At 45.3% G+C, this 14,035-nt stretch overlaps 1 protein-coding gene across 1 annotated transcript in view; it reads left to right on the forward strand.

Annotated features, from left to right (window-relative positions):
• The window catches only part of si:dkey-106n21.1 (solute carrier family 23 member 2), an 81,984-nt gene that overhangs the window by 13,655 nt on the left and 54,294 nt on the right, over positions 1–14,035 (forward strand). The window contains exon 4 of the mRNA XM_021576696.3: positions 9,060–9,217. Coding sequence (XP_021432371.1) covers positions 9,060–9,217 — 158 coding nt within the window. The remainder of the gene's footprint in view (positions 1–9,059; positions 9,218–14,035) is intronic.

Here is a 14,035-nt window from a genome sequence, read left to right on the forward strand (position 1 = left end):
ACAGAAGATCATAGGAAATCCCAGGACATTGTGTCTATGATACTCTAAGGGGTTCTTCTACACAGAGGATCATAGGAAATCCCAGGACATTGTGTCTATGATATTGTAAGGGGTTCTTCTACACAGAAGATCATAGGAAATCCCAGGACATTGTGTCTATGATACTGTAAGGGGTTCTTCTACACAGAAGATCATAGGAAATCCCAGGACATTGTGTCTATGATATTGTAAGGGGTTCTTCTACACAGAAGATCATAGGAAATCCCAGGACATTGTGTCTATGATACTGTAAGGGGTTCTTCTACACAGAAGATCATAGGAAATCCCAGGACATTGTGTCTATGATACTGTAAGGGGTTCTTCAACAGAACAACATAGGAAATCCCAGGACATTGTGTCTATGATACTGTAAGGGGTTCTTCTACACAGAAGATCATAGGAAATCCCAGAACATTGTGTCTATGATACTGTAAGGGGTTCTTCTACACAGAAGATCATAGGAAATCCCAGGACATTGTGTCTATGATACTCTAAGGGGTTCTTCGACACAGAAGATCATAGGAAATCCCAGGACATTGTGTCTATGATACTGTAAGGGGTTCTTCTACACAGAAGATCATAGGAAATCCCAGGACATTGTGTCTATGATACTGTAAGGGGTTCTTCTACACAGAAGATCATAGGAAATCCCAGGACATTGTGTCTATGATACTGTAAGAGGTTCTTCTACACAGAAGATCATAGGAAATCCCAGGACATTGTGTCTATGATACTGTAAGGGGTTCTTCAACAGAACAACATAGGAAATCCCAGGACATTGTGTCTATGATACTGTAAGGGGTTCTTCTACACAGAAGATCATAGGAAATCCCAGGACATTGTGTCTATGATATTGTAAGGGGTTCTTCTACACAGAAGATCATAGGAAATCCCAGGACATTGTGTCTATGATACTGTAAGGGGTTCTTCTACACAGAAGATCATAGGAAATCCCAGGACATTGTGTCTATGATACTGTAAGGGGTTCTTCAACAGAACAACATAGGAAATCCCAGGACATTGTGTCTATGATACTGTAAGGGGTTCTTCTACACAGAAGATCATAGGAAATCCCAGAACATTGTGTCTATGATACTGTAAGGGGTTCTTCTACACAGAAGATCATAGGAAATCCCAGGACATTGTGTCTATGATACTCTAAGGGGTTCTTCGACACAGAAGATCATAGGAAATCCCAGGACATTGTGTCTATGATACTGTAAGGGGTTCTTCTACACAGAAGATCATAGGAAATCCCAGGACATTGTGTCTATGATACTGTAAGGGGTTCTTCTACACAGAAGATCATAGGAAATCCCAGGACATTGTGTCTATGATACTGTACGAGGTTCTTCTACACAGAAGATCATAGGAAATCCCAGGACATTGTGTCTATGATACTGTAAGGGGTTCTTCAACAGAACAACATAGGAAATCCCAGGACATTGTGTCTATGATACTGTAAGAGGTTCTTCTACACAGAAGATCTCAGGAAATCCCAGGACATTGTGTCTATGATACTGTAAGGGGTTCTTCTACACAGAAGATCATAGGAAATCCCAGGACATTGTGTCTATGATACTGTAAGGGGTTCTTCTACACAGAAGATCATAGGAAATCCCAGGACATTGTGTCTATGATACTGTAAGGGGTTCTTCTACACAGAACATCATAGGAAATCCCAGGACATTGTGTCTATGATACTGTAAGGGGTTCTTCTACACAGAAGATCATAGGAAATCCCAGGACATTGTGTCTATGATACTGTAAGGGGTTCTTCTACACAGAAGATCATAGGAAATCCCAGGACATTGTGTCTATGATACTGTAAGGGGTTCTTCTACACAGAAGATCATAGGAAATCCCAGGACATTGTGTCTATGATACTGTAAGGGGTTCTTCAACAGAACAACATAGGAAATCCCAGGACATTGTGTCTATGATACTGTAAGGGGTTCTTCTACACAGAAGATCATAGCAAATCCCAGGACATTGTGTCTATGATACTGTAAGGGGTTCTTCTACACAGAAGATCATAGGAAATCCCAGGACATTGTGTCTATGATACTCTAAGGGGTTCTTCTACACAGAAGATCATAGGAAATCCCAGGACATTGTGTCTATGATACTGTAAGGGGTTCTTCTACACAGAAGATCATAGGAAATCCCAGGACATTGTGTCTATGATACTGTAAGTGTCACACCCTGACCATAGTTTACTTTGTATATTTCTATGTTGTGGTTGGTCAGGGTGTGATCTGAGTGGGCATTCTATGTTTCATGTCTAGTTTGTCTAGTTCTATGTTCGGCCTGATATGGTTCTCAATCAGAGGCAGGTGTTCGTCATTGTCTCTGATTGGGAACCATATTTAGGTAGCCTGGGTTTCACTGTGTGTTTGTGGGTGATTGTTCCTGTTTTTGTGTTTGCACCAGACAGGGCTGTTTTGAGTTCTCACGTTTCTTGTTTTTTCGTTAGTTTGTTCATGTATAGTGTCGTCAATAAATTACAATGAACAACCACCACGCTGCGCTTTGGTCCGCCTCTACTTCACAAGAAGAGAATCGTTACAGAATCACCCACCACAACAGGACCAAGCGGTGTGGTAATGGGCAAAGGAAAAAGCAGCAGCAGGAGCAGCGCGAGGAGGTATGGACATGGGAGGACGAATTAGACGGTAAAGGACCTTGGGCTCAGCCAGGAGAGTATCGCCGCCCCAAGGAAGAACGGGAGGCGGCGAAAGCGGAGAGGCGCTGGTATGAGGAGGCAGCGCGGCGTCGTGGATGGAAGCCCGGGAGTCAGCCCCAAAAATTTCCTGGGGGGGGGCTAACAGGGAGTATGGCTACGCCAGGTAGGAGACCTGAGCCAACTTCCTGTGGTTACCGGTGGGCTAGAGAGACCGGGCAGGCACCGTGTTATGCTGTGGAGCGCACGGTGTCCCCAGTGCGGGTGCACAGCCCGGTGCGGTACATTCCAGCTCCGCGTATCGGCCGGGCTAGAGTGGGCATCGAGCCAAGTGCCATGAAGCCGGCTCTACGCATCTGGTCTCCAGTGCGTCTCCTTGGGCCGGCTTACATGGCACCAGCCTTGCGCACGGTGTCCCCGGTTCGCCTGCATAGCCCAGTGCGGGCTATTCCACCTCGCCGCACTGGCAGGGCGACCGGGACCATTCAACCGGGTAAGGTTGGGCAGGCTCGGTGCTCAAGAGCTCCAGTGCGCCTGCACGGCCCGGTCTATCCGTCACCACCTCCACACCCCAGCCCTCCGGTGGCAGCTCCCCGTACCAGGCTGTCTCTCCGGCCCATCCGTCCAGAGCCTTCCTCCTCTCCAGCGCTGCCGGAGTCTCCCGCCTCTCCGGCGCTACCAGAGCCTTCCTCCTCTCCAGCGCTGCCGGAGTCTCCCGTCTGTCCGGCGCCTCTGCCGGAGTCTCCCGTCTGTCCGGCGCCTCTGCCGGAGTCTCCCGCCTGTCCGGCGCCGCTGCCGGAGCCTCCCGCGTGTCCGGCGCCTCTGCCGGAGCCTCCCGCCTGTCCGGCGCCTCTGCCGGAGCCTCCCGCCTGTCCGGCGCCTCTGCCGGAGCCTCCCGCCTGTCCGGCGCCTCTGCCGGAGCCTCCCGCCTGTCCGGCGCCTCTGCCGGAGCCTCCCGCCTGTCCGGCGCCTCTGCCGGAGCTTCCCGTCTGCCCGGCGCCTCTGCCGGAGCTTCCCGTCTCCCCGGCGCCATCGGAGCTTCCCGTCTGCCCAACGCCGCCAGCGCCGCCCGTCTGCCCAGCGCCGCCAGCGCCGCCCGTCTGCCCAGCGCCGCCAGCGCCGCCCGTCTGCCCAGCGCCGCCAGTGCCGCCCGTCTGCCCAGCGCCGCCAGTGCCGCCCGTCTGCCCAGCGCCGCCAGTGCCGCCCGTCTGCCCAGCGCCGCCAGTGCCGCCCGTCTGCCAGGAGCCGCCAATGCCGCCCGTCTGCCAGGGGCCGCCAGTGCCGCCCGTCAGCCAGGGGCCGCCAGTGCCGCCAGTCAGCCAGGGGCCGCCAGTGCCGCCAGTCAGCCAGGGGCCGCCAGTGCCGCCAGTCAGCCAGGGGCCGCCAGTGCCGCCAGTCAGCCCAGCGCCAGCGCCGCCAGTCAACCAGGGGCCGCCAGTGCCGCCAGTCAGCCAGGGGCCGCCAGTCAGCCAGGGGCCGCCAGTGCCGCCAGTCAGCCAGGGGCCGCTAGAGCCCCTCCGCCCGGAGCAGCTGTTCCTCTGTCCCGAGCAGCTGTCCCTCTGTCCCGAGCAGCTGTCCCTCTGTCCCGAGCAGCTGTCCCTCTGTCCCGAGCAGCTGTCCCTCTGTCCCGAGCTGTCTCTTAGGAGGGTCACCTATCTAGGGACGCTAAGGAGGTGGACAAAGACTATTATGGAGTGGGGTCCACGTCCAGCGCCAGAGCCGCCTCCGCGGACAGATGCCCACCCAGACCCTCCCCTATAGGTTCAGGTTTTGCGGCCGGAGTCCGCACCTTGGGGGGGGGGGTACTGTCACACCCTGACCATAGTTTACTTTGTATATTTCTATGTTGTGGTTGGTCAGGGTGTGATCTGAGTGGGCATTCTATGTTTCATGTCTAGTTTGTCTAGTTCTATGTTCGGCCTGATATGGTTCTCAATCAGAGGCAGGTGTTCGTCATTGTCTCTGATTGGGAACCATATTTAGGTAGCCTGGGTTTCACTGTGTGTTTGTGGGTGATTGTTCCTGTTTTTGTGTTTGCACCAGACAGGGCTGTTTTGAGTTCTCACGTTTCTTGTTTTTTCGTTAGTTTGTTCATGTATAGTGTCGTCAATAAATTACAATGAACAACCACCACGCTGCGCTTTGGTCCGCCTCTACTTCACAAGAAGAGAATCGTTACAGTAAGGGGTTCTTCTACACAGAAGATCATAGGAAATCCCAGGACATTGTGTCTATGATACTGTAATAAGCTCACATAGTTGCTGTCAAAAACTCCAAACTTCACACAGTTGTCACTGGATATGAATTTCCCACAGAGCAAACCATTTCTGTACTTCCAGCCGGGAGGGGAAACGTTTTATTGGGTGGGGCCACTATTTCCTTCAATTCTACACATTTTGCCAAAGGGGGTGGAGGCAAATGTTTACGGTTTTTAATATGACAACTGATGATCAATGGGTCCACCCCAGTCGGTAATTCGGTTATGCTTACTACAATTTCAGATAGCTGGCCTCTATCTAAAATAATTTAGCTGACATGGGCCTATTGAGTGACTGCTGATGCACGAACACATTTCGAAATTGCACCTTGTGTATTCTATTATTTTAACTCTGAACAATAAGTTTAGACCGACTGAGCCCCCCCCACAAAAAAACATTGGTTTGCAGGCCTACAAAAGTCGCCCATCCCAGACTGACAGCATTCATATAAAATCATTGTCTTATCAGGTTTTTGCTATTAGTTAAATTGACATTACCACTCATTAGTTAAATTGACAATACCACTCATTAATGCTAATGTTTGTATCAAATTGTTCTGTGTTCTACCTGTAGCCCTGGTTGTCCTGAAAATAAAATGGTGAAATACTTAATTGTGAGGCTAAATATAAATATTACTCGATAAATGAAAAGCAGATTTTTGCTTGGGTCTCGGGACTGATAGGGTTACATTTCCCATAATGAGGAGGTTGGACAGACCCTTTAACATGAAGTTCTGGTGTATAGCATCGACCAGCACTTTCTGGAAGACCTGAGCAGACATCAAGGATGCATAAGCTCAAAGGCTCAGCATAAGGTCAGGATATATAGTATACAGTGCCCTCGGAAAGTAATCAGACCCCATGACTTTATCACATTTTGTTACCTTACATTAATCCTCAGCAATCTACACACAATATCCCATAATGACCAAGTGAGAACAGGATTTTAGATTTTTTTTCTAATTTATTAAAAATAAAAAACAGATACCTTATTTACATAAGTATTCAGACCCTTTGCTATGAGACTCAAAATTTAGCTCAGGTGCATCCTATTTCCATTGATCATCCTTGAGATGTTTCTACAACTTAATTGGAGTCCAGCTGTGGTAAATTCAACTGATTGGACATGATTTAGAAAGGCACACACCTGTCTAGGTAGCCTAGTGTAGTGGTTAGAGCGTTGGGCCAGTAACCAAAAGATCGAATCCCCAAGTTGACAAGTTATATAAGGTCCCACAGTTGACAAGGCATGTCAGAGCAAAAACCAAGTCATGAGGTTGAAGGAATTGTCCTTAGAGCTCAGAGAAAGGATTGTGTTGAAGCACAGATCTGGGGAAGGGTAGCAAAACATTTCTGCAGCATTGAAAGTCCCTAAGAACGCAGTGGCCTCCATCATTCTTAAATGAAAGAAGTTTGGAAACACCAAGACTCTTCCTAGAGCTGGCCGCCCAGCCAAACTGAGCAATCGGGGGAGAAGGGCCTTGGTCAGGGAGGTGACCAAGAACCCGATGGTCACTCTGACAGAGCTCTAGAGTTTCACTGTGGAGATGGGACAAGGAAGGACAACCCCCAATCAGGCCTTTATGGTAGAGTAGCCAGACTGATGTCATCGGCAGGGATTAGGAGACTAGTCAGGATCAAGGCAAAGATGAACGGAGAAAAGTCCTTGATAAAAACCTACTCCAGAGCACTCAGGACCTCTCAGCCTGGGGCGAAAGTTCACCTTACAACAGGACATGGGAGAAGCTCCAAAAGAGCCAAAAAGCTCTAATTTCATGTCATCTGACCAAAGCACCGGTTCCAATCTAAGTGCCAATGTCATTAGTGAAGTCCAGGTTTTTACATTTGTTGGACAGCATGAAAATAGAGCTCTTTGGCTACGCACACCAGGGGCGGGTTTGGCATCGAAATGAGAATGCATGAGCAAAAAATTACCCAGTACCTACTGTAAAATATGGTGGTGGATATTTGATGTTATGGGGCTATTTTGCTTCCACTAGTCCTCAGGCCCTTATTAAGGTCAACCGCATCATGAACTTTATCCAGTACCAGGACATTTTAATCAAAAACCTGGTTGCCTCAGCCAGGAGGTTGAAACTTGACAGTAAGTGAACAGTATCATCCAGCAAGACAATAACACCAAACACACATCAAAATCCACAAAGAAATGATTAATTGACAACAAAATTATAATTTTTCAATGTCCATCTCAGTTTTCGGGCTTAAAACCCATTGAATTGAAGAGGACAGTCCATAAGCGCAGACAAACGATATCAAGGATCTGGAAGGATTCTGTATGGAGGAATGATCTAAGATCCCTTCCAATGTGTTCTCCAACTCATAAAACATTTTAGAAAAAGTATCAGTGTCGTTATCCTCGCAAGGTTAGACATTGATGGGTATTGAAAACAGGGGTGACAATAATTTTGAACCCTACCTTTTTGATAAAAGAAATATGACTCTCTGAGCAATTATATTAGTATAAAATAATATGTATTTTTAGCATACAATATAGCTCAGTATTTGAATGACTTATTTTATACATACTTTTTGTTCATCTTTATCAAGGGTGTCAATAAGTTTGGACGCCACTGTATGTATGTAGTAACTTATATTATTAATAGTAGCGGTAGTTATATTAATTGTAGGCCTATTAGTAATTTAACAACTTATTTTGTGCTAACATTTTTGTTGTTGCTGTTAATGTAGCTTCATTGCCAAAATCCTGACCTATCCCTTTAAACCAAATGTCATTATCGACTAATAGGGTATTTTCCCACTGCACTGTGTCAACACTGGACTATCCAGTTCCAGGCATAAGCGACATAATCGGTCACTTAGGGCCCCAGTTGGGGTCTCTTGGCAGTAATAATACACCAGGTGCAAATTCAAAATTTGGTTGTGCATCAGCAGTTTTGCCAATTTTTAGATTGGTAGTTAGTCTAGCCAGCTATCTAAACTTGTATTAACCATGGCCGAATACCAACTGGGCATGCAGGGCCCTAACCTCCAGGGGGCCCCCATTGATTTTGTTAGTCATTCTCACTCATATTATATTAACATGGCATAAGTCATTACAAAAGGTGCAGAATTGCAGGAAATTACCTGCAAAACAGCACATTTTTGCTTTCTACCCCATGGCAAAATGAGTAGAATTGCAGGAAATTAACTGTAAAACATTAAAAAAAATCTCTACACCGTCAAGAGGGAGGCCACTAAAATGTTTTGCCATGCTTGTGTTATGCTAGTATAACACAAGCATTGGCACACCTACATGCTTAAAGCCCAGGGCTAACATTTCAAAGAAAGTAACAGAGGAGCTGAGGGGACAATTAAATGCATATCCTGTAGTCATTCAGCAAATATGTTTTCACACTACTGATTTCAACAATGTGTTTGTAAGGTCAGGCGGATGTTTAGGGTGATTAAGGCTATCACTGAAAAGAGGAGGGCCAGCTAAGACCTGGGCCAATGTTGGTGTTATCCAACTTCAATTAACGCATTATGCGGAAGTTATGTGCGAAATGTGGTTTTGGCCTGGGCCAAGGGAGATCTAGGCTAAACCAAAACCTGTGAAGAGCTTTAAAGGGATAGTGATAGATTTAGGCAATGAAGCCCTTTTTCTACTTACCCAGAGTCAGATGAACATATGGATACCATTTTTATGTCTCTGATTGAGGGCAGATTGAAGGAATTTGGAGGTAGTTTTGTGAGCCATCGCTAACTAGCTTGAGCGCAACAGCTGGAAGTCTTCACGTACCATAAACATATAAATGTTATCCATGAGTTACTCTGACTTTGGTTAGCTAGAAAAAGGGCTTATTCACTATCCCTTTAAACGTTTGGACTGAAAAAGAATGGGGAAAATAGTAAAGGTGAATGTAGCCTAATCATAATAGTATTAGAACAGTGTGTTCTGACATTTGTATTTGTGTGTGATGTCAAGACATGACAGGTATGTCAATGTGTCTTTCAGGGGTTGTTCTGTTGTTACGGGTTATCTGTTTACAATATACTGTGACTCGGACCATGACATTTCATGCGTATGCCTTTCGGTCTTTCTTCTGCTTCTGTCAACAGCATTATATCCTGGCATTCGGTGGCATAATTGCAGTGCCTCTGATCCTGGCCGAGCCTCTCTGTATTGGAAACAACAACGCCGCCAAGAGCCTACTCATCTCCACCATATTCTTTGTGTCGGGTGTGTGCACATTGCTCCAGACCACTATCGGAACCAGGTAGTTAGTCCTCTTGGCATTTCCTTAATAGCTTACCTTTCACATAAGGGCACACACATACAGTTGAAGTCAGAAGTTTATATACACTTAGGTTGAAAAATGAGTTTTAATGACCCCAACAACTCCACACATTTCTTGTTAACAAACTATAGTTATGGCAAGTCGGTTAGGACATCTACTATACCAAAGTATCTTTATCCACAGTAAAACGAGTCCTATATCGACATAACCTGAAAGGCCACTCAGCAAGGAAGAAGCCACTGCTCCAAAACCGTCATAAAAAGCCAGACTACAGTTTGCAACTGCACATTGGGACAAAGATCGTACTTTTTGGAGAAATGTCCTCTGGTCTGAGGAAACAAAATAAAGGTATTTGGCTATAATGACCATTGTTCTGTTTGGAGGAAAAAGGGGGAGGCTTGCAAGCCGAAGAACACCATCCCAACCGTGAAGCACGAGGGTGGCAGCATCATGTTGTGAGGGTGCTTTGCTGCAGGAGGGACTGGTGCACTTCACAAAATAGCTGACATCACGAGGCAGGAAAATTATGTGGATATATTGAAGCAACATCTCAAGACATCCGTCAGGAAGTTAAAGCTTGGTCGCAAATGGGTCTTCCAAATGGACAATGACCCCAAGCATACTTCCAAAGTTGTGGCAAAATGGCTTAAGGACAACAAAGTCAAGGTATTGGAGTGGCCATCACAAAGCACTGACCTCAATCCTATAGAAAACTTGTGGGCAGAACTGAAAAAGCGTGTGCGAGCAAGGAGGCCTACAAACATGACTCAGTTACACCAGCTCTGTCAGGAGGAATGGGCCAAAAATTCACCTAACTCATTGTGGAAAGCTTCTGGAAGGTTATCCGAAACGTTTGACCCAAGATAAACAATTTAAAGGCAATGCTACCAAATACTAATTGAGTGTATGTAAACTTCTGACCCACTGGGAACGTGATGAAAGAAATAAAAGCTGAAATAAATCAATCATTCTCTTTACTTTTATTCCAACATTTCACAGTTTTAAAATAAATTGGTGATCCTAACTGACCTATAGCAGGGAATTTTTACTAGGATTAAATGTCAGGAATTGTGAAAACTGAGTTTAAATGTTTTTGGCTAAGGTGTACGTAAACTTCCGACTTATATATACACTGATTGTACAAAACCGCTGCACCACTCGGACTCCGGTGTGACGCAGTGGTCTAAGGCACTGCATTTCAGTGTAAGTGGCATCACTACAGTCCCTGGTTCAAATCCAGGCTGAATCACATCCTGCTGTGATTGGGAGTCGCATAGGGTAGTGCACAATTGGCCCAGCATCGTCCGGGTTTGGCCAGGGTAGGCCGTCATTGAAAATAAAAGTTTGTTCTTAACTGACTTGTTTGACATTAGTGCTAGTATGAACTTTGACCCAGGCACAGATTCACAGCAGGCAGAGTAAATCCAGAATATTTACTTAAGGGCTTCATATCAAAACAACAACGCAAGGGAACACTGAACGAGACTTGAGCAGCTGGCCCAGTCCACAGAGGAACCTAAATAGTCATCAAGCAGGTGATCCCAATAAGCCCAATCAGGGTCACCTGGATACTAGAGGAAACCCACGGGTGCTCTCCAGTGCCAACCACAGGTAGTACACTCCATGTAGAAACCCTAACCTGTGATAACTTGCAGAGTTAAATAAAGGATAAATACAAATGATTTACAGTTTTTTTTGATTGCTTAAGCACGATTTTCAAAACAGGGCCCGTGTTTTCAAAACACTACACACAATTAGCACAACCACACACCCAATTAGCTAAACACTACAGATCCTTTGCAAAATTAAACACTCTTGTAAAAACTATACACTTCTTTTTAAAAACCACACTTTGTTACCATATGAAACACACACGTTTCACATTACTATACTCTGTTTACACGAGTTACACTCTGCTGTGATAAACCTAAAACACTTTTAGCACTTCTACTTCCCTATGATTAGAGTAGGCTACTATCAACAAAGTACAAATATAATGTAAATTCACCAAACACTACACAAGACTGTTGTAGACTGAAGAAACTAATTTATTTCTCAACACGCCCAAAATGTTGATGATGAAGATTCATAGTACTGTAACCAAACGTCACTTTACATATTGTAAGTTCAAAAAAATAAAATAAAAAATAACTAGACATTGTCTCTTCGCCTAGCTGGATCTGGCCAGAGAATTTCATCAACATCGCAGGCAATGTTGTCATTAGCAAGACACCTTGGAAAGAAATGTCTTGAATGACGAATCCATCCTTGCATTGCTGCTACCTCCATCTGGTCACAGCCCTCCTCCATGGCTTGGATGAGGGGTACCTCAGCCTGGAACGGAGATCATATACCTTCCACCGCCATGCCGAGAAAAAATATTCTATAGGGTTGAGGAATGGAGAGTATGGTGGAAGATATAGGACTGTGAAATGTGGATGTTGCTGAAACCAGTTCTGAACCAGAGCAGAGCGGTGGAAAGACACATTGTCCCAGACAACAATGTATTGCATATGATTGATTTGATTTGCTGCTGTTATGTTGTGCAATTGGTCCAAGAATGTAAGTATGAGTGCTGTGTTGTAAGGGCCTATATGGGCATGGTGGTGGAGGACCCCATTCTGGGTAATGGCTGCACGTTGCCCTGGGACATTGACTATAGCCCTGTGGCCAATGATGTTTCTTCCCCTCATTCGTGTACTCGTCAGGTTGAACCCAGCGTCATCTACGTAAATTAACTCATGCTGGATCTCCTCTCCATCCATTCGTAAAACTCTCTGAAAAACAGTGTCAGGCAAAATTGTGTAGTTCGGTGTAGATCTAGTATACATATTACAGTACAGTAAAAGATTGTGAGACAGTATGCAAGATCACACTGCTAAAGTGAATACAAACCACTGCATAATCATGCCGCAGTCGTTTCACCCTTTCGGAATTGTGCTCGAAAAGCACTCAATAAATTTGCTTCATTTGAATATGTTTTTTTTTAGGATGCGTGCCAGTGTTGATGTTGAGACCTGATGGATATCGCTGAAAATGGCGTGGTTATTGACAATGTTAGCTTGGCGCTGCTTGAGTGTTATAGCATTGTTGGCCAAAACCATGTTTACTATCTCCCTCTCTTGCTGTTCTGTGAACATAGGAGACCTTCCCCCTTGTCGTCCCTGACCCTCAATCCTATGTAGAAAAAAACAGTGTACAATAGTACAGTAATTTCACAGGAAAAGGTAACAGAAGTGCTGATAGTGCATAGAATACAGTACTGTAAGCAGTTACTGAAACCGCGCAGATGTTTTTGATATGATGATATTTTTACAATACCTATTTTCCAGTCGAAATGTTCTCATCACACTTGCCACTGTATATCGGCTTAGATTTGGCTCCCTCAGCGTCAGGCCGTGGTTGAAAACGTGGTCAACCAGTGTTGCGCGGATCTCATTTGTCAGATTCGGTCCTCTATGAGCACCTTCTTGTCTTCCTCTTCCTCTTCCTCCTCATTCTCCTCCTCGTCCTCCTCGTTCTCCTCCTCCTCGTTCTCCTCGTCGTCGTCCTCCTCCTCCTCCTCCTCCTCCTCCTCCTCCTCGTCTTACTCTTTCTCTGACTCTTTCCATTGTGCTTGAAGACCGATGAACTCACCTGCTGCTTTTTATAGTGCTTATACACCTGATTGGTGTGTCTACAATTAATCAAACGAGTGTTTGCACACCTGATGACTGTGTTGAACCAATTGGTTGGACGGTGTGGTAATTTGACAGTCAGTGCTTTGGTATTGCAAGGACGTGACTTCATGATAGATTTTTGTGTGTAATGTATGTTAAGTGTGTTTAGTGTTTTGCAAATCACTGTGTGTATAGTTTTGCAACAAGTGTGAGGTTGACAATGTGCTTATAGTTGTGCAAATATGGGCTGATGTTTTGATTCTTGAGTGTAAGGTTTTGATAATAGTGTACTACTTTTAATTTTAGTGTGTAAGCAATCAAAAAAAACTGTAAAAAGAACACCTGCTCATTCCATGACTTAGACTGACCAGGTGAATCCAGGAGAAAGCTTTGATCTCATATTGATGTCACTTGTTTAATCCACTTCAATCAATGTAGATGAAGAGGAGGGGACGGATTAAAGAAGGATTGTTAAGCATTGAGACAATTGAGACAAGGATGGCGTATGTGTGCCATTCAGAGGGTGAATTGGCAAGACAAATATTCAAGTGTTTTTGAAATGTGTATGGTAGTAGAAGCCAGGCGTACCGGTTTGTGTCAAGAACTGCAACCCTGCTGGCTTTTTAACGCTCAACAGTTTCCCGTGTGTATCAAGAATGGTCCACCACCCAAAGGACATCCAGCCAACTTGAAACAGTGGGAAGCATTGGAGTCAACATGGGCCAGCATCCCTGTGGAATGCTTTCGACACCTTGTAGAGTCCATGCCCCGAGGAATTGAGGCTGTTATGAGGGCAAAAAGGGGGGGGGGGGGGGGTGAGGGCGTTCAACTCAATATTAGGAAGGTGTTCTCAATGTTTTGTACATTCAGTGTATAGGCCTCAGTGTATAGACACAAGGATGTATAAATGCAAACACATGTAGGAGCCTACTTTAAACCCACAGAGGCTTAGAAGAACACACAGACAAGGCTGTGTGCATGCATGCTTGAGTAGACACGCAATCGTGCACACATCTGAAACCAAACAGAGATCTGAACCGAAACAGAGATCTGAACCCAAACAACGATCTGAACTTAACATAAATCCTTCTCTAAACTTAGCAAAAAAAGAAACGTCCTCTCACTGTCAACTGCGTTA

This window comes from Oncorhynchus mykiss, chromosome 2, assembly GCF_057628025.1.
Source record: "Oncorhynchus mykiss isolate SJ-2025 chromosome 2, ASM5762802v1, whole genome shotgun sequence".
NCBI classification, from domain to species: domain Eukaryota; kingdom Metazoa; phylum Chordata; class Actinopteri; order Salmoniformes; family Salmonidae; genus Oncorhynchus; species Oncorhynchus mykiss.